Source organism: Rosa rugosa, chromosome 3, assembly GCF_958449725.1.
Source record: "Rosa rugosa chromosome 3, drRosRugo1.1, whole genome shotgun sequence".
In the NCBI taxonomy this organism is placed as follows: domain Eukaryota; kingdom Viridiplantae; phylum Streptophyta; class Magnoliopsida; order Rosales; family Rosaceae; genus Rosa; species Rosa rugosa.
In genome coordinates, this window is record NC_084822.1 from 13077106 (window position 1) to 13096207 (window position 19102).

Sequence of the window (19102 nt, forward strand, 5' to 3'; positions counted from 1 at the left end):
GTGTGTAAATATGAGCATATGGAATTACTTACCGTGTTTTTCGTTAGAACTTGGACGACATCATGGTGATACCACAATCTACTACGCTTTCCAGGGTCTTTTGACTCTTTGTTAACTATTCCTTTTCCCATCTCTTCTAGCAAATCATGCATACTTATAAAACCAAATTTAGAAACATTTATGAGGGCTTTTTCTTTAAGAACTTCAATACTTAGCATAGCATCGATGCGGTCACAACCTTCAAGTATTTGTATCACATCTTCTGTATTCCTACCTTTGAAGAAACACGCAATGTCGAGGAAAACTTCTTTCTCTGTTTCTTTCAGCCCATCGTAACTGACTTTGAGAATATCTTGAATGCCTTCAGGGAGATCTCTTTTAAAACCATCTAGCATAGCTTGCCATTTTTTAACCGGTCTATCATAGAGATGTAAACCCAAAATTACCAGGGCTAATGGAAGGCCTCGAGTAAAATCAACAACAGTACTAACTAAGAGCTTCTCATTGTCATCTAAATTTGTCTTATGCTTGAAGGCATTTGAACTGAAGAGCTTACTACCTTCATGATGATCTAGTTCCCTGGCCTCGTAAAGATTGACATTGTGAACAGTCAACAGACGCTTATCTCTTGTTGTTATGATAATCTTGCTGCCACGACCAAACCAATCTGATGCTCCGGCTAATGCACGTAGCTGGGCTAATTTATTCACATCATCAAGAACTAAGAGAATCCTTTTATAACTCAACATTTTATGCAACAAAGTGTTTCCTTCATGAACATTGTTTATTTTCAATTCCTTCTGCCGCACAATGGTAGAGAGAAGAGTATTTTGTAGGTCGACTAAACCTCCATGTTGCTCTGAATATTCTCTAACATTTGCCAAAAAGCAGCTACCATCAAACTTATGGGCAATTGTATTGTAAACAGCTTTAGCAATTGTTGTCTTCCCTATTCCGCCAATTCCCCATATTCCTACCATGCGTACATCACTTCCTTCAACATCTAACATTTCAAGTATATGTTTTACCCGAGAGTGTAGCCCAACTTGGCAATTTGGCATATCCAAATATGTAGGTTCTTTAACTTCTGTTAGTTGTGCATAAACCTCTTTAACAATTCTATTAATAAATTTAGATTCATTCCTGCCATGTTAAAATCAAACGAAACATTTAATAAAATAAAACCTTGCTACTTTGAGAAAGAGCAAAGTATTGTTTAATAATCACACACCATTGGAAGAAAATAAAATGAGTAAAATTAAGTGCATGATATACCCGGTGCCCGAGAAATGCCACCCAGATAAATTTGCTGCTTCTGAAAGAGCTGCTCTCCATCTTGACACCTCTTGGAACCTGCGTTCATGCTGTGCAAGTGCCTCACCAAATCGACCTCGTTGGTTTCTTACGTCCGAGGGATCCACTTTGTAAAAGATTGGCCCAACCATTTGGTTGTTTGATCTTTTACATTCAAGAATATGGAGCAGTTCATTCAAACACCACTTTGAGGATGCATAGTTTTCGGAGAACACAACGAGAGAGAGCTTTGATTCTTCAATTGCTTGGAGAAGTGCTTCTGATATTTCTTCTCCTCTTCTAAGATCATCATCTATGAAAGTGTTGATCCCCCTATGAACCAAATACCTGTGCAAATGACCTGTAAAATTGTCGCGTGTATCCTCGCCTCTGAAACTCAGAAACACATCATGTCTCCAGGAACCGGTGGAAGAAGCAGAGGAGAGAGAAGAAGAAGAAGCTCTCAATTGGATGGCCATCGAATCTAGCTTCTTGTTTGATTTCACGCACAGCTCGCTGATGGAATGAAGAAGGAGCAGCGGAAGAGGCTCTCAAAAATAGGTGCACTGATCACAGTTTCCTGCTAGCTTCGATCAACGTCAATGTGATTGTGAAGTCAAGGGCGCGTAAGATGAAACGAAACTACCAAGAAAAGAAGAAGAAGTTCAAGGTAGAGGACCGATCAGTCCAGTCACCACCGAAAGAGCATCTTATAATGAGTGAGAGATAATTATTGGTTTGGTTTGATTGGTAGATGCAATTGCCAGTTGTCACCGACTAGCTCTTGATTTAGAGATTAAACTGTAAAAGAATGAGGAAAGAACATGACAACCAAGTGAGATTGGTTTTTGAGAGTTTGGTAAAATGAGAGACTGACCGGTGGAAGCAACTGCTATTTACTTCATGCATTGTTTCTTTCTTGGACTGAATGGGGAAACCACACTAATTTCATCATCAGAACATAATTTCTTGGACTTCATGCCAAGTCTTTTGTTAATTTTGACCTCAAGTTTTGGAAGAGGCTCAGTTGGCGTTTCACACATGGTTTTAATAACTTCAGGAGTGACTAGCACACTACGTTCACCTTCTCGTTAAGTACAAGCACGACTTTTGAGACCAACACGAATTCTGGGGTGAACATGAAATATTTTATCTCGGATGAAAAAATAAATATGAAAATTTCATATGATCTCTACTTATTTATACACAAGCTTAGAATAAAGGTCAACATGGGTGAATCCCGGCTATAAATTCTTTTACAGTCATATGTAGTTTTTCATCAACGAAAGAGCAGGCAATCGAAATTTTGGGAAAGTGATGTAGCGAGATTTATCCAATAGTTGCTTGCAGCTCTGTTCTTACACTTTTCCACCCTTTGCTTCACTATAAAGTTTTTCGACTCGGTCCTGAAAATGATATAATTCAACATACATATATAGGGTTAACTTAACAAAGTTCCAATTTTTCTTATCTAAGTAGAAAATCATACCTTGTAATATTTGAGTAATTGCGGTCTTTTCAGTTTGAAAGTTGGAGTCATGAGATCCTTCTCTATGTCAAAGGGGTTTGGTTCCAAATGAACTGCTTTTAACAACTCAAACCCTCGAAGCTGCAACAGTGCAACATAGATGTCTTTTTTAAGTCAGATGAATAAACTTGAGCAACATAGCATGAAACAGGGATGTAGCACATACTTGCTGTTTCTGACCCATACTATTGAGCTCATCCAAAATGTATTTTCTTGCCTTCATGTTTTGACACAATGATTTGTAGTCATCAGTCAAATGATGCTCAGCTGCCCAGTCCTCCAAGCCCTTTCTGTCAGGAACAACCACAGCAACAAGAAATGACTCGAAGCTGTTCCCATAAACCCAAATCTGCCGACCAGATGAAAGTTAAGATGTTAAGATATCCATCAGTAACTTCAGAAAACATGAAAGAAGGGTGGAGGACACTAGCACAAAATTCAAATGTAGCACAAAGACAAACACAAACTCATTTATTGATGAAATAAAGGCAAGTCCTGTCATTCATCATACAAGTAGAATACAGAAGTTAGCGACATACCGATGTGACAAGGGGGCATTGCAAGTATTTGCTTTCAATGCTTTCCACAGTAACATATTCACCTTGAGACAGTTTAAATATGTTCTTTTTCCTGTCTATAACTTTCATCGCTCCATTAGGCTGCCATTCTCCAATATCACCTGTGATCCATCCACTCAAAATTAATCATCAACAAAAATTTTGAAGCCTCCATCTTGAAAAGAAACCAAAAGATTGAGCATCAACCAAGAAAGTACTCCATTTCTGGTTTTGTAGACATTTACCTGTATGGAACCACCCATCAATAAGGACTTCTTCAGTGAGATCTGCTCGCTTGTGGTAACCAGAAAACAAGGTTTTTCCTCTTAGGCAAATCTCTCCACGTGGCACACTAGAAAGTGCATCATATCCCAGTTCTGGGACCGACTCAAGCCGTGCTTCAATAGTTGTCAAGGGGACACCCACAGTCCCAATCATAGGATAAACATTGCCAATGGACGTAAAACAGCCACCACAGCTTTCAGTAAGGCCTACAATATTTAACAAATTGATGAATTATAGTTCTCTTCGTTTCATATATATCTGCTTCTGACGTGTCGTGGTAGCTGATTTAGAAAATTAAGGTTATTTGAATGAGTACAATAGCATCCATACTCTACATCTCAAAGGTCAAACACATATATCACGAATTAAGGTAAGGGAGCACAGTGAGTTGAATACTTATGCTCATATACATTCCAGAATCTTCACTATGATTTAACTGATTAAAGGTTATATTCATTATGATATGCAGTTAACCATACCATATCCTTGTGATAAAGTGCTGCAGCTGGTGACCCTCAAAAATTCCTCAACGGCCCGGGCAAAGGCGCAGCACCAGACAACATTATACGAACTCGTCCTCCTAATGCTTGTTTTATCTACTGGAAGTAACACAGTTTGTTAGAATGTAACGCATAAAATAGAAGTAATGCATTGTTTGAATGTAAAACCAGAAATTTCAATAAAGGAGAGGTGAAGGATAGAATGACTGACCTTGTTAAACACAAGCCTGTCCAAGAGAAGTGCCGCTTTTTCTTGTGGTCGACCCTTCTCCAGATTTGCCAACTTGCTGCCATACAAATATTAATTAGTTTATGGCAGGAATACAAATGCAAACAAAAAAGGAGGTTTCAGTGAGACGTACTAGTTATATGCATACTGGAAAAGGGTCTTCCTCAGCACACCACCAGATGAAACTCTACTAGCAATACCTTTGGAAACAATTTTTTTTTTTTTTTTTTTTTTTTTTTTTTTAGACTAGGGTATCCGAGTCTTTGACCCGACTAATCCCTAGGTCCCCCGCCTGACCCCACAACATTTGGGGAACTGGAAACTCTAGCAATTGCTAGGTGGGTACCTTGGGAGAGGGTCGAACCCCAGACCACTTGGGAGCAAACCAAGGGCCTGACCGCTAGACCAACAACTCTTTGGTAATACCTTTGGAAACAATATTTAAGCCAAATATTAACTACAAAGAAATTCAAGGACATACATGTGAACAGTTCAAATTGATGAATCTGTTTTACCAGTGCATATACGATCATAAACTCGAGGAACCCCACAAAACATAGTAGGCTTAGTTCCTGAAGGTCATCCAGTAAAAACCTGACATCCTGCAAGTCCAATGGCAATCACATTGGACAGATGTTGAAGTTGGTAAGTAAGGAAGAGAATACCAATCAAGTTTAGTAAGGAAACTAAAGGAAAAGAACATAGCAACAATGACATATACTTATGCGTCGCCAGAAGCCCATTGAAGATCCCTTGTAGATATACTTATTTGGTGGTCAACGGGGGAAACAAAAAATATGAATCTTCCTCTGTACACTGTAATAGAATTTATTTTATTTCAGTAGTCAATATTATTGCCTTCAGGGAAATGTCAAAATGTTTATTGAGTTCAGTAACTAAACTTCATAAAAAATATAATCCTTAACCATCTATTGGTCATAATTCAACAGAGTTACTTTGGAAAAAATATGAACTATAAAATAAATCTGCAATAAGCACCTTTCAGAGGATGACTATACTCAAAATTGTATAAGTACCCTCAGTTTAATTTGTTGGTAGAAAATCTGTAATTTGATGGCCAACCATAAAGATTTCAGCATAATTTGATCTAATATGGATCAAATGAAAGTATAAATTTCCCCTAGTTGAGGGTTACGATACAACCCCAACTTTTATTAATCATGTCTTGGCAATAGCAACACATCTTGAAGATGTTACAATAAACTTTAACTGCTCGCTAAATTGGATTGCATCCACATGATTTAAATTTTGGTCATGGCATAAATAGCATTTTAAACAGGCACCTCATATATGTATGGAAACAGAATAAGGACCGCAATTTTCATTTAAGAATGAGGAAATAATTTTCATATTGATAATACTACAAAATCCAAAACAAAAATGGCCATGTATTGGGCTTTTCAGTGAAAAAACTACTAAATCTCCATGACCAAAACATGTTCTCTGCAAGTTTATTTGCCTCTGACATATAAATGAGGTACATTTATGCTTCCAAAATGTGCAATGGACCAAACATAGGTACAGGACCTGGTGAAAATTAATCACCAGATTGCACCCCAAACAACTCATGACAAGTTACAGAAGCTATCTGCCTCTTCTTTTCTTTTCTTTTCTTTTTTTTAGAGAGGCAGAATAAGCATTAATTCAGAAACATCAAGATCGAATATGTTTAAAAGCTAAAAAATTGAAGATGTCAACTGTGTGAAGTTATTTACCACTCTATCTGTGAGGAAAAGTATATGATCTGTTGACAATACTTCTGACATTAATGCTGCATTAGTAACGATTACGCCTTTTGGTTCTCCAGTCGTTCCACTTGTATACATTATTGTGCAAACAGCAGTCCTCTGTTTGGAGGGAGTTCACAATCTGAATTTCCCTGAGAAAATGAAAGATAATAGACGATTTTATATTGTTGAAAGTTAATGGTCAATCCTTTACTCAAAACAAGAACTTATATGAGAAAACAGTGTCGAGAAGTTACCAACTGAAAGAATTCCTCCCACGAAAAGCAAGATACCCCCAGTTCTTCTGCTTCCTTCTTTTGAGTGCTAGAAACATTCGTGAAGCTGACAATTGCTGAACAACGCAGATGTATACCTTAGATACAATCCTAACAACTTGGACCTCAAATTTGAAGTATTTAAGGAAATAGTATATAACCTACTTTTCAAATGCGTAGAACAATTTTGGAAGGCATGATATAATCTGCAGAAAGAATCACCACGTAAGGATCTTACAAAGCAAGAAAAGGAGAGGGAAATAAATTTTATATAAACGGAGTGCATACTAGGAAAGAAACTAAGATTAACCATCAAGCATACAAGGCAAGTTGGACTTTGTAATTATATCATGTTTACTACAAAATTGGATTATGAATGGTCTCGAAACATAAAACATCAGTGGCTTCAAAGTTCAAACATATATCCAGTTATAATAATGAGATAATAGTTTGGAAAATAACTCACAGCAGGGATTTTGTTCTATTGAACAAAAGCTATTGAAACTTCAGCATGGTTGATGATGAACTCAACTGCATTAGCACCTGCAACATAAACCATGAAATGTCAATCAAATAAATTTGAAGGGAAACTGTAAAACAACAAAGACTAATTTGCTGGAGAGATATCTTGCTCTATTGATCAGTATAACATATATACAAGAATACAGCTTGATTCTAGGATACAAAAAAGGTAAACTATTCTAGCCCTATTAAGGCCTAATAACATAGAATCAATGTGATGAATCAGAGTGAATGTGTTAAATGTTTACAGATTATACTAAGCTAATTTTGCTCTACTTTCCAACACTCCCCCTCGAGTTGGAGAGTGGATATCCTGCACACCCAACTTGCGAATCATAAGCTCGAAGTCCTCCTTGCCAAGAGCTTTAGTTAGAACATCAGCCAGTTGATTTCCAGAACTCACAAACCGTGTCTCCACTGAACCATCTTGGATTTTATCCCTAATATAGTGACAATCCATTTCTATATGCCTTGTACGTTCATGAAACACTGGATTTGCTGCTATATGTAAAGCAGCCTTGTTGTCACAATAGAGCAATGTCGTTTCCTGGTGTAAAATCCCCAAGTCTTGAAGCAAATAACGTAACCAAGTCAATTCACAGCACGATACTCTGCTTCAGCTGAAGAAAGAGAGACTGTTTTCTGACGTTTCGACCTCCATGAAATTAAAGAAGGCCCTAGGAACACACAATACCCTGTAGTAGACCTTCTTGTAAGTGGACATCCTGCCCAATCTGAATCACAAAAAGCTCGTAGCCGAAGATCACTATTTGAGGAAAAGAACAAGCCTTGACCAGGAGCTGACTTGAGGTAGCGTACCACTCGCAAAGCTGTCTCCCAATGAGCTTTTCGAGGCTGATGCATAAACCTGCTTAATATATGAACAGGATATGTAATATCTGGCCTTGACACTGTGAGATAAATCAATCTTCCAACCAAACGCCTATACTTCTCTGGATCTTTGAGTAACTCAGTCTTATCTGACAACTTTAATCCACGTTCCATGGGTGTCTCAACAGGGGCAGCATCCAATAATCCTGCATCTTTTATAATTTCTAACGCATACTTGCGCTGACAAATAAATATCCCTTTCTTAGATGCTGAAACCTCAATGCCAAGAAAATACTTTAAACTGCCAAGATCTTTCAAACGGAATGTTTTATGCAAAAATTTCTTGACATCAGCTATACTCACAGGATCATTGCCAGTAATTAATATGTCATCAACATATATCAATAAGACTGTAAAAGACTTGCCTTGCCTCCTGGTAAAAAGAGAGTAGTCTGCTCTAGATTGCACAAAACCAGCAGACCGAATAACTTCTGAAAATCTAGAAAACCACTGCCTGGAAGCCTGTTTCAGACCGTACAAGGATTTATGCAACCGACAAACCAAATGCTCCTCCCCCTATCTCCGGAGCCCAGGCGGTGGAGACATATAAATTTCTTCATCCAGGTTACCATGGAGAAAGGCATTGTTGACATCGAGTTGAGAAAGGGACCAACCACGAGACGCAGCTAAGGCAAGGAGACAACGGACTGTAACAATTTTAGCAGTAGGAGAGAAGGTTTCCTGATAGTCAACACCTGCCAACTGCGTGAAGCCCTTGGCCACCAACCGGGCCTTGTATCGTTCAATGGAACCATCAGACTTGTGCTTGACTTTATAAACCCATCGACAACCAATTGGGGACTTCCCGGGGGGCAGCGTGGTGAGGGTCCATGTACCGTTGGCCTGCAAGGCCTCCAACTCTGCTCTCATGGCATCCCGCCATTCGGGGACAGCAGCCGCCTCAGAATAGGAATTGGGTTCATGAACGGCACTGAGCTGAGCAACAAAAGAGGAGTAGGCAGGAGTGTAACGATGATAAGAGACATAATTTGCCAATGGATACCGCGTACCTTTGGAAGGACCTGGCGGGAAGGAGGGCGATTGGTAAGAGCAAGCATTGGAGTGAGGCTTGGAGAAGTCGATATCGGCGAACCGAGCAGGCGGCGCAGTGGAGCGGGTGGAGCGACGGAGAGGCGGCGGGTCGGAAAGAGCTTCGGGTGGAGGTGAGGGAGGAGGAGACGGAGAAGATGGTGGGGATGGTGACCACCCCGGCACCGGGGACGACAGAGGGGTAGGAAGAGGGAAGGACGACGGAGGAGGGACGAGCGGTGGTGGAGCAGGCGGCTTGGGTCGACGGGAATACTGGCGAAGGGTGACGGGGGGCCGGACTGGTGGAGGCGGAGATGGTGGTGGCGGTAGCTGACAAGATCGTGGGTCTGGGATTGGCTGAGAAGGTCGCGTGTCTGGGGATGGCTGAGAAGAAGAAACAGTCGTGGGAGGCATCTGGGAGTCAAAAGTTGAGTCAAAAAAGGAGGGAGAGAAAAGTGGAACGGGGCCTGGGTCATAGGCCAACGGGGCAGAAGGAAGAGTGGGCTGATGGGAGGCATAAGGAAACACAGTTTCATGAAATCTAACATCTCGACTTGTAAAAATTTTCTTAGTCGATAAGTTAAACAATTTGAAGGCTTTTTGACCGACCGGGTAACCAATGAAAATGGAAGGAATGGCTCGGGTGTCAAATTTATGAGTAGGGTGCACATTAGTTGCATAAGCTAAGCAACCAAAAACTCGAAGATGAGAAAAAGAAGGCGGTTTTGAGTAAAGAAGTTCAAATGGAGTTTTGTAAGAAAGGATGGGCGAGGGCAAGCGATTGATTATATGGACGGCTGTGAGGACACACTCCCCCCAGAATTGTGGAGGGAGGTGAGCTTGAAATTTTAAAGCACGAGCCACCTGTAGAATATGACAATGCTTGCGCTCCAAAACCCCATTTTGTTGAGGCGTGTAAACACAAGAATGTTGGAAAACAACGCCATTATCTTGAAAAAAAAAAGCGAAGTGAAATAAATTCACTACCATTGTCGCTTCGGAAAGTTGTAATGCGAGAGTCAAATTGAGTGAGAATGTGAGCAAAAAAACGCTTCAAAAGAGGTTGTGTTTCATCTTTGTGCCGCATTAAGAAAACCCAAGTAAATCGGGTGAAGTCATCCACAATAGTAAGGAAATAAAAAGCACCAGAAAGAGAAGGGTGTCGATAACGACCCCAAATATCACAATGAATTATTTCAAATGGTCTGGTAGAAGAAATAGAACTAGAACTGAATGGTAATCGACTCTGCTTAGCCAAGGGACAGACATGGCAAGTATTATTTGGCTGAATGGAAAAATGCAAGAAATTCTTGGCTATGTGACTTAAACATGGAGAGGAGACATGACCCAAGCGATTATGCCAAAGATTGGTAGAGGAAATGGCAAGGTTGCAAGAGGATCTGGAAGAAGTGGTAATGGAAGGCCTGGTTCGTTCCGTCGCTAGTGCCACCAAATAGTATAGGCCATCACGTTGTTTACCCAAACCAATCGTCCTCTTCGTAGCCAGATCCTGCAAAATGCACCAATAAGGGAAGAACGTCACTGAACAATTCAGACCTCTTGTCAGACGACTTACGGACATTAAATCAACTTTGAATTTGGGCACAGATAACACATCATGTAGATAATATACAGTATTCAAAGGCAAAGACCCTTTTGCAACAATGTTCACTTTGTCTCCGTTAGGTAACAAAACAGGTGGTAAAGAGCAATTGTTATTCGTATGAAATAATTGAGATGACGAAGTGATATGATCTGTTGCCCCGCTATCGATAATCCAGTTGCGGGAAGCAACTTTAGACAAACCTAGCTTGGTGATCGCATTTGCTTTGGAGCTAGAGCCTTCATTTTGTTTGTTAAGGACTGACAGAAACTGCTTGAATTGGGCTTCAGATAATGAAACAACTGGGCCTCCTTCATCCTTGTCTAACGCCTCAGAGACCTGATTAGCGGAAGGAACACCTCTGGAATTTGAACCGTTCTGCTTGGCCTTAGGATGACCCGGTGGATATCCAATTAATTGAAAGCATGTTTGCACCCAATGACCGACATCTCCACAATAAGAACATTGAGGTCGGCCTCTACCTGAACCACGTCGTCGATCGCCATCAAAACGACGTCCTTCTGGTGCGCGATCTGGGCGAAAATTTGGACGGAAATCCGGGCGGTCTTGTGCTCGATCTGGGCGATAATTTGGGCGGAAATCCGGCTGCTGATTGGGGCGATCAGATCTCTCGAATCGTCCTCCTCTAGCTAGGATCGAATTGGGCTTGATGTTCCTCACTGCCATAGCGGCGCTAGAACTGGATTCGGTTGAGGGATGAGAGTCGCTGATGAGCCGCTGCTTCTCTTCTTGTGTGACAGCGGCGTATGCTTGGCGGACAGTTGGAAGAGGATTCATGAGGAGGATTTGCCCGCGAGTTGCACTGTAAGTCTCATTCAAACCCATCAAGAATTGCATCAATTTCTAATGATCTGCCTGTGCTCCATATGCTGTGTCTGAATATGTGGCCAATTCATCCCATAAGCCTTTCAATCTTGTGTAGTATGTAGAGACAGAGAGTTGTTCTTGTTGTTTGGACCCAAAATGAACATTTTGGCCTGACAAGGCACGTTTTGGAGAAATTGAGCCAATATCAGTGGCTCAAGCTATATATTGTCGACAAGCTCGAAATATATATTTAGAGGCTAAATAAAGCCTACTATGGAAGTATGACAAGTCAACTTTAGCATATTTTCCTACTTCGGCTAGGAAAAAACTGAGCTAGACAAGGAAGGAGGGGTGGCAGACTAACCAAATGAAATCGAAATGTGCTGAAACTTTCCAGATCCATTCTAGACAGCCCAAGGATCATTTCTTATGAAGAGTGCCAGAGATGTTTTTGAGTGGAAGGCCTTCAAACAATCAGTCCAATCTTTTGCAGAAGCAAAACTGGAAAACTGGACCTGTAAGAGGTCCAGCAGCGTTTTCGGCCCAACCACTATACCAAAAATTCTGAAATTTTGCCAGGGTGATCTACACTCATAATGGAACATTTTTTATGAAGAGGTCATAGTGAAATTTGGAATGCTTGTTGGAGAAATAATTGAAGGAATAAAGGGGCAGAAACTGACCTAAAACCAGCTCAATATTCACATGTTCATGTTTCCTACCCACATGAAGAAAGCTAGATGCTTTTCTTCTTTTCCTTGGATATATTTTTCAAGACAATCTCTTTAATAGATCATCATCACTTCCATGTTGTTGCACCTTCATGCCTTGCTTTCATTTCATCATTTCTCTATCTTTTCCATATTTTACAAATCACTTTCATATTCCACTTTCATTATTTTTCTTCCACTCATCATTTCACTCTTCTTTTTCTTCCCTATATAAACACCTTCTCTTCTCATTCTAAAACACACATTCACATTCAACAACAACATCTCTAAGATGATCTAAGTTCTCTCTAGAGCAAACCTCTCTAAGAGCAACTCCTCTCCCTCTCTTTCTCTTTCTCTTAGCGGTGATCTCACTCCTAGTCCTAGTCTTCTCAGAAGCCGACTTTCAGTGCCACCAAACCCTCTGTCAACGTGTTTCGGTCCTAGTCTCCTCGGGAGCCGACGGTAGTGCCGCGACCACAACGGTTACAGAACCAGCCAAGCAAGGGTAACGCCCTAGCAACCCAGCCAAGCTAAAGTCACGCTTTAGCAAGTTCTCCTCACTTCCCAGTGGTTCTCGCTCTGCTCGATCTACAACATCGAGTATCGATTGTGATTTTCAAGAAGCTCAGCAAAAGTCCTCGCCACGAGGCACAAAGAATCCCACGACGAGGTTGGTGCTCTCCTCGTCCACAATCGCTTGAAAGAAGTCAGGTCAAGGGACACCCCCGACGACCGCACCCGAACGGTGCTGGCACGCCCGCGCAGAAAAGAGACTGTTGACCAGCTGCAGCAAAACTGGAGCCAAACACTTGTCGTAGGCTAGCAATTTCTCGCTGTATCTCAAAGATGCGAGGCGCATTGCATTGAGAAAATCGCTCACGGAGGTCTTCCCAAACCTCATGAGCAGTAGAATAATAGATAACACTGTCTGCAATTTCTGGGTTGACAGTATTAACAATCCAGGAGTGCACCATGTCATTACACCGCGACCATGTCGCATAGCCTTCCGGATCCGCTTCTTCTGAGGGAGCCTTGATTGAACCGTTCACAAAACCGAGCTTGTTCTTGGAGTTTAAGGCCAAAGTCATAGCCCTTTTCCAACCAGAATAATTATCTCCATTCAAAGGTTTAGAGACTAGGACTAGCCCTGGATGATCTGAATGATGGGTATAATAAGGATTAGAAAGGTCTGATTTTGACATTTCGGATATAGGAGGATTGGAGGAATCGGCATGTGATTTGCCGTCGTCTTTACCCATGTTGGTTGGGTCGGTGAGAGACTAGAGAGCAAGCTACACGAGAAGATAGAGTGCAGCAGGGAAGAAGAAGAGTCAGGATCTAGTCCTGCTCTGATACCATGTAAAACAACAAAGACTAATTTGCTGGAGAGATATCTTGCTCTATTGATCAGTATAACATATATACAAGAATACAGCTTGATTCTAGGATACAAAAAAGGTAAACTATTCTAGCCCTATTAAGGCCTAATAACATAGAATCAATGTGATGAATCAGAGTGAATGTGTTAAATGTTGACAGATTATACTAAGCTAATTTTGCTCTACTTTCCAACACCATTTTCTCCCTAGACCCCCCACAACTTAATTTCCCAAAACTTTCCCTTATACCTGTAGAATTCAAAAACTGTTTGGCATGTTTGCTGGTTGGCTACTGAACTTTTGTTGTGGCTAGCTATCAAACGCTTGGTACTGTTCAGCAGTTTCCAACAGAACCCGTTAAGTTTTTGGGAAGAGGCCGATAGGCAACTACCAAGCATTCAGTAGCCAGCCACTGAACACAGCTCAATCCCTTCAATTTAGACAATTTGATAAAGGGAAAAGTTTAAGACAGTTTAGAATTTCCCTTCAATTAATTAAACTCGACCACCATCATTGAATTTCACTATCTGCCACTGGAAAATGATAAATGCGCAAAGAATTCTTGAAAAAGAAAAGGAAGCCTACCAAGGGTGTCATAAAGTGGAACATATGTAATGGCATGGCTGTCACAAGCCTGTAAAAAAATAAAAAACAAAAAACAAAACATAAGCATAAGGCTAAAAAGTCACAATCCTTCTAGAAAGATTCAGTTGTTCAATACTTCAACCAGTCACAAAAACGGGCTCTCAACAGTCAACATAGCATTTCTTCATTCAAGTGTCTTGCATAATATGCTCAAATATGAAACAAAGAATCACAGTATTATTATTACCTCCATTGCAATAATCCATCAGGGGGAATTTGAGTCATATAATATACCACAACGATCTCCCTGCAAGGATTAAAACATATAAAAATCTAATCTTTTTTCCTTTTGTTTACAAATCTGCAGGCATAACAAAACTTTAATGTGCAGTCTTATACACATAGCCTTAAACCCTCCGACAAACATATAATGACCACTTCTTTCGAATCGCAAGGACAATATAGTGACACGCCAAAACAATGCACCTATCACTTCTGCATTTACCGAAATCTAACTTATATACTTCTTCAAACAGAAAAACATCATCAGAAGCAGAAAATTAACTAATAGCTCAAGCATACACGGCTGAGTCTATTTAAGCATACCAGCCAAGGGGCCAAGAAGAAGCAGATTCCAATATGTCATACAGACTCCTACAGTTCAATGTCTCAAAAGCAAACTAAATCAGTGAAGTTGATATATATACTACTACCAGTACTATTTGACAACAACCAGGAATAACGGTTCATAACACTACATTTAAACATCACTTGACCATACATATGCAAAATAACATAAATCCACTCCATTCTTCAGCATTTAGCGGTCTTCATTCCTAGAAACTGTCATAATAAGGTATTCAATCTCTCCCAGTTTCAACAAAAAACAAAGCATCAAGGACTCAGGAAATCAGAGAAACTCATGCATTTTATAATTGATTCAACCAAATTGAAGCTATGACGGATGATGGAAAACAAACCTCTTCTTCTAACCATGATGTCTCTCTCTCCATCTTCATTTTGAAACATGTCAAGCTTCCGAATCTGAAAGAACACAGCTTTAGAGGGTCTCAGCCAATCACGCTGACAGGAGATAAGAGAGCTGTCGTGGCAGAAAGAGGATTCAACCGCCCTTACAAGGTAGCCGTCACAAACTGCGGCCTGCTGCAGAAAAATAACACTTTCCCAGCCTTGTTCTTGTTCTACATTTTTGTAACCGAGAGACACTTCCAGGCGATACATCTAATCTTGTAATAGTCTAATACAACTGCAAACATGAATAAACAGGTGAAAACAGCCAGTAATTATCTCCCTACTTCTTCAAATAACCATACAGAACATTGTCACATTGGTACATTATCATTCTGTTTCTTTCCGTCTTGATAATTTAGCAAGTAATTAAACATTCTTTCCTTAGATGATAATATCATGGTGTCATGTAGAGTCAAAAACATATTGATTCAAAATTATTTGGAAACCAAAAGAAATCAATTGCCCTGTAACATGAAAATACATAATAATTAAGTGTAGGAACCACATGTTTACAGCTTCGAAGTTTTACTGCTGGAGATTGTGAGTAGCAAAAAGAACAATGTCTTTGCTTCATCTATATCTCTCAGCCTTATCGAGCACGTAAGTTATGAAGGTATATCAGATTGGGATTCAATTTCAATTAGAACATAGAGACTCAAAGCTTTGCATCAAAACTTTAAATGATTACAGGCCTGGGATTTGGTGGGAAAAAGATGAGAGCTAGCCATGAGCTAAAAGACACATCGTTGGACTCAATATGGTTAGAAGAGAGGAGATATTACAAAGTCAAAGGGCACATCAGAGCTTAAATTAGAGAAAAGAGTTGGGTTACTTTTTCCATTGCATGCATAATTCTAATGCAAAGCTGCAGAACATAAAACTCTTACAGATTAATCGTTCTTCTGCTCAAATGATACAGTGAAATATGCTTATTAACAAAAGACACAGCTCTATTTCTATGCAATTTCATTTTTGATGTGTCGTTGTCGAAAGTAAAACTTTTTGGGACTAAATATTGCCTCTTACATGCATTGTAAGTTCTCAATATATTTTTCAAATGTTCTATGTTCAGTGATGACGCCAATTTGTTTTATTTCTGCACCTTTATTGTGAACTTAAAAAGAAAAATGGTCCAAAAGGAATAGCAGATATGCAGCTATAAGCATTCTGAAGCAAATATGCAACTGCTGGAGATTGAGCAGAAATTATGCGCAAATGGAAGAAGAAGATCACGAAAAAGAATACTGAGAAGAGGTATTGGGGAGTCATTGTTTTACTTTGATGTATTTGTGGATTGGTTTAGTAAGAGAGAGTAAGGTACTAAGGTGGAGAAGTTGAGCATAAGGTGAAGAAGAGGGAGGGTATATATTAGTGCACAGTTAGGTGAAAGGGGGTCATTTTAAGGTGGAAAGACCATGTCATCGAGAACACCATAGTGTAACTCTTTCATGGCAACTAAGAGGAATAGAGAGGTAGGGAGTTCTGCTTGGCAGGGCAGGAAAAATAGAAGGATATGTGAATGAAGTTAGTGGGGTATGAGTGGGAGAATAATGATTATGATTCAAGTACATTGCTTATTATTTGGTGCAAACTTTACAGAACAAGGCTTGTAATTCAAGTCCTCATAATATAGGCAGTTACAGTACGACCAATTTCTGCCATACATTATTCTTTTATGAGATCCTCTGATATAACATCTCAACAGAAAAGAAATTATGCCACTACCATAAGATTTCAAAGTTAAACTGTAAATTTCAGATAATCTCCATGTAAATCAATCAAAACCATATGCATGTGCTTAATATCGTATTTAGAAGTACCTCCATATTAGAATGAAATGGGTTGTGATCATTAACTCTACAATTATCCAATTACACATACACATGACAGTTTATGAAATAGAATCAGAAAACAAAAATTGGAAATCAAATAATCACCTTATAGAGAATGGATGATTATCAGGTTGAGCATGACTATGATTTGATGCTAGTTGTGGCCGTCGTGTCAGAGGTTGCAAATCCCTAGGTGGGTTTTTCTACTGAGATAGCATAGTAGGAAGATTGTAAAACGAAAACGGGGTATGAACTCATTAAAAGGAAAGCTGGTATTCTAAGCTGGTTAGAGACAAAATTACTCTGACTATGAGTGTGTGAACAAAACAGCAATGAAATCAGTGAAAAGGGTTATGGCATGCTTCACGTAGTCCAGATCACCACGGTGTGCCCTTCTCAATCATCTCCTGGGTGTTGACTACCATGTAGCCCATGAAAAGGGAAGCAGAACCACCAAAGATGGAAGAAGCAAATTGCAATCAGAGAAGGATGGACACGCCCGTAGAGAGCAAGCCCACATGGTTATGGATCACATTGCTCCAAACACCAGATAAATCTATGTTTTACATGACCAAATCCTCCCCCACCCTCTCTTCTTTGGTTGATGGTGAAGAAGATCTTGCTGATATTTCACCTATCTCAGCCAAGACTTCAATCCTCAGTCCCATATTAAGCTAATGCATCTTTGAATTTCTTGACCTGTAAAACAACCCAATTAGCATAATTCGAATCATAAATACCCACTGATCCTTTTATTCAAAATTACAAACCAACATCAACAGGAATTGCAAAGTTTACAGTGGCAATGGTGCAGCTGAAGCTACATACTCGCCCTTCTGCCTCTATAAAACCTAAAGAATGGTATCACATGAATGTGGAGACCATGGCACACAGTGTTGAGCTCTTCATAGTTAACCTTAAGAAAAATTGCATCTGGAATCTGTTCAGCCAGCTGACAAATCTGAACAAATTCATAAAACCATTGGTAAACAGATATTCCAAAATGCTCCAAGCTAAAATTAGATGTGCTATAATTTCAAAAGGGGATTCAGTAGAAGCAAAACTGGACCATTTAATAGCAGTTGTATAAAAAATAGTGTCATAATAACCAAGGATCATAATAATTAAAGTGATAAAGTGCTATACCTTGGGTACATATTTTTCACCACAACCTCTAAAATTCTCCATACTCTTCCACGTCATATTTTTCATGCATGACACCTGTTTTCTTGTAGGCTTTATAATTGGTTCTGATCCACCTTACAGCAATGTCTTCTCCCACTAACTTTGCGTCTTTTGATCCAGACCTTGCCAGGCCTTCAGCTATCATGTGTTGGATCGGATCCCAATCATTTGGAAAGTCCCTATTATTACAATTTCCATTAGGTCACATAAAAGTTTAAAGTAGGTAGCTGATATTCTGAAAACTTGAAAAGCCAATACGAACAGGTCTTAAAAAATTCCTGAACTACTAAAAGCAGTTAATATCGTATTGCAAATGACTCGATACCCAAAAATGAAATATGAAAAATACCTTGGGATGGAGAGCTCTACAAAATTTGATGGCTTGCCCTGCGAAATTGCAACTGCCTTAGAATTCGAAAGAGCAATACTTTTTTCCCAAATAAGAAATTCACCAAACTTTGACATCCCAGGACTTTGTATTGTATGTGAATATCTGATACAGGTGTTATTGCAGCAACACAGTAGGCCAAGACCTGTATAAATGCAGGAGGTTTAGACATTTTTTTTTTTTTCAAAGGCCTTGGAGTCCCACTTTATTGAAAACTCCAATGCTATATGTCAACCGAACCTTCTTCTCCAATGTTCTCAGCAAACTATCATTTAGGAATTCAGTTAGTCAGTTTCAAAGCAGTTAGGGATTCATAAAATTCCATCAAGTGCAGGTCAATAAATAATTACCTTTTGATCCACATAATAATCCAGAGTTCACTTACCTCTCTTGAAATAGTGGCGTAATGTCACAAAACTCTGATAAATCAGAAAATCTAGCTGCAGTAACCATTAGTGATGCAACAGCTTCCTTAGATTTCTCAGGGCATTCCCTGCAATGACAATAAGGGAGCAAAGTTAACCTGTCCTTCTTTTTAACTCATTAATGAAAGAAAGGTTTCAAACAAAAAAAAAAATCATTTCCTTTAGCAGGAACTCAAACCATCTACCTGACGTAAATTATTACATGATTACGTCGGGTCAACAGAAAAACTGAAGTAATAACAGAATTATCTAAAGTTGCAAATATTTCATGGCGT

At 39.6% G+C, this 19102-nt stretch overlaps 3 protein-coding genes across 4 annotated transcripts in view; all 3 read right to left on the reverse strand.

Annotated features, from left to right (window-relative positions):
* LOC133736080 (TMV resistance protein N-like) overlaps window positions 1–1977 on the reverse strand; it is a 69966-nt gene extending 67989 nt beyond the window's left edge. The window contains exons 1-2 of the mRNA XM_062163515.1: window positions 1276–1977; window positions 33–1143 (exon numbers count right to left, since the gene is read on the reverse strand). Coding sequence (XP_062019499.1) covers window positions 33–1143; window positions 1276–1772 — 1608 coding nt within the window. The 5' untranslated portion in view covers window positions 1773–1977. The remainder of the gene's footprint in view (window positions 1–32; window positions 1144–1275) is intronic.
* A 437-nt stretch (window positions 1978–2414) lies between these two features.
* LOC133736086 (probable CoA ligase CCL6) lies at window positions 2415–4452 on the reverse strand. Of its 2 annotated transcripts, none has more exons than XM_062163521.1 (7): window positions 4375–4452; window positions 4143–4259; window positions 3624–3869; window positions 3361–3500; window positions 2988–3170; window positions 2783–2902; window positions 2415–2699 (listed from the first exon to the last, which is right to left on the reverse strand). In XM_062163521.1, exons 3-7 carry the CDS (start codon window positions 3814–3816, stop codon window positions 2652–2654), a joined length of 684 nt encoding a protein of 227 aa, XP_062019505.1. In that variant the 5' UTR covers window positions 3817–3869; window positions 4143–4259; window positions 4375–4452; the 3' UTR covers window positions 2415–2651. The 2 variants fall into 2 exon arrangements, with proteins under 2 accessions (XP_062019505.1, XP_062019506.1); XM_062163522.1 differs by having other exon boundaries at window positions 4143–4262; window positions 4375–4425.
* A 3076-nt stretch (window positions 4453–7528) lies between these two features.
* On the reverse strand, window positions 7529–8139 carry LOC133737257 (uncharacterized mitochondrial protein AtMg00810-like). The gene is made up of 2 exons (XM_062164854.1): window positions 8132–8139; window positions 7529–8069 (listed from the first exon to the last, which is right to left on the reverse strand). Exons 1-2 carry the CDS (start codon window positions 8137–8139, stop codon window positions 7529–7531), a joined length of 549 nt encoding a protein of 182 aa, XP_062020838.1.
* Between the last annotated feature and the right edge of the window lie 10963 nt (window positions 8140–19102).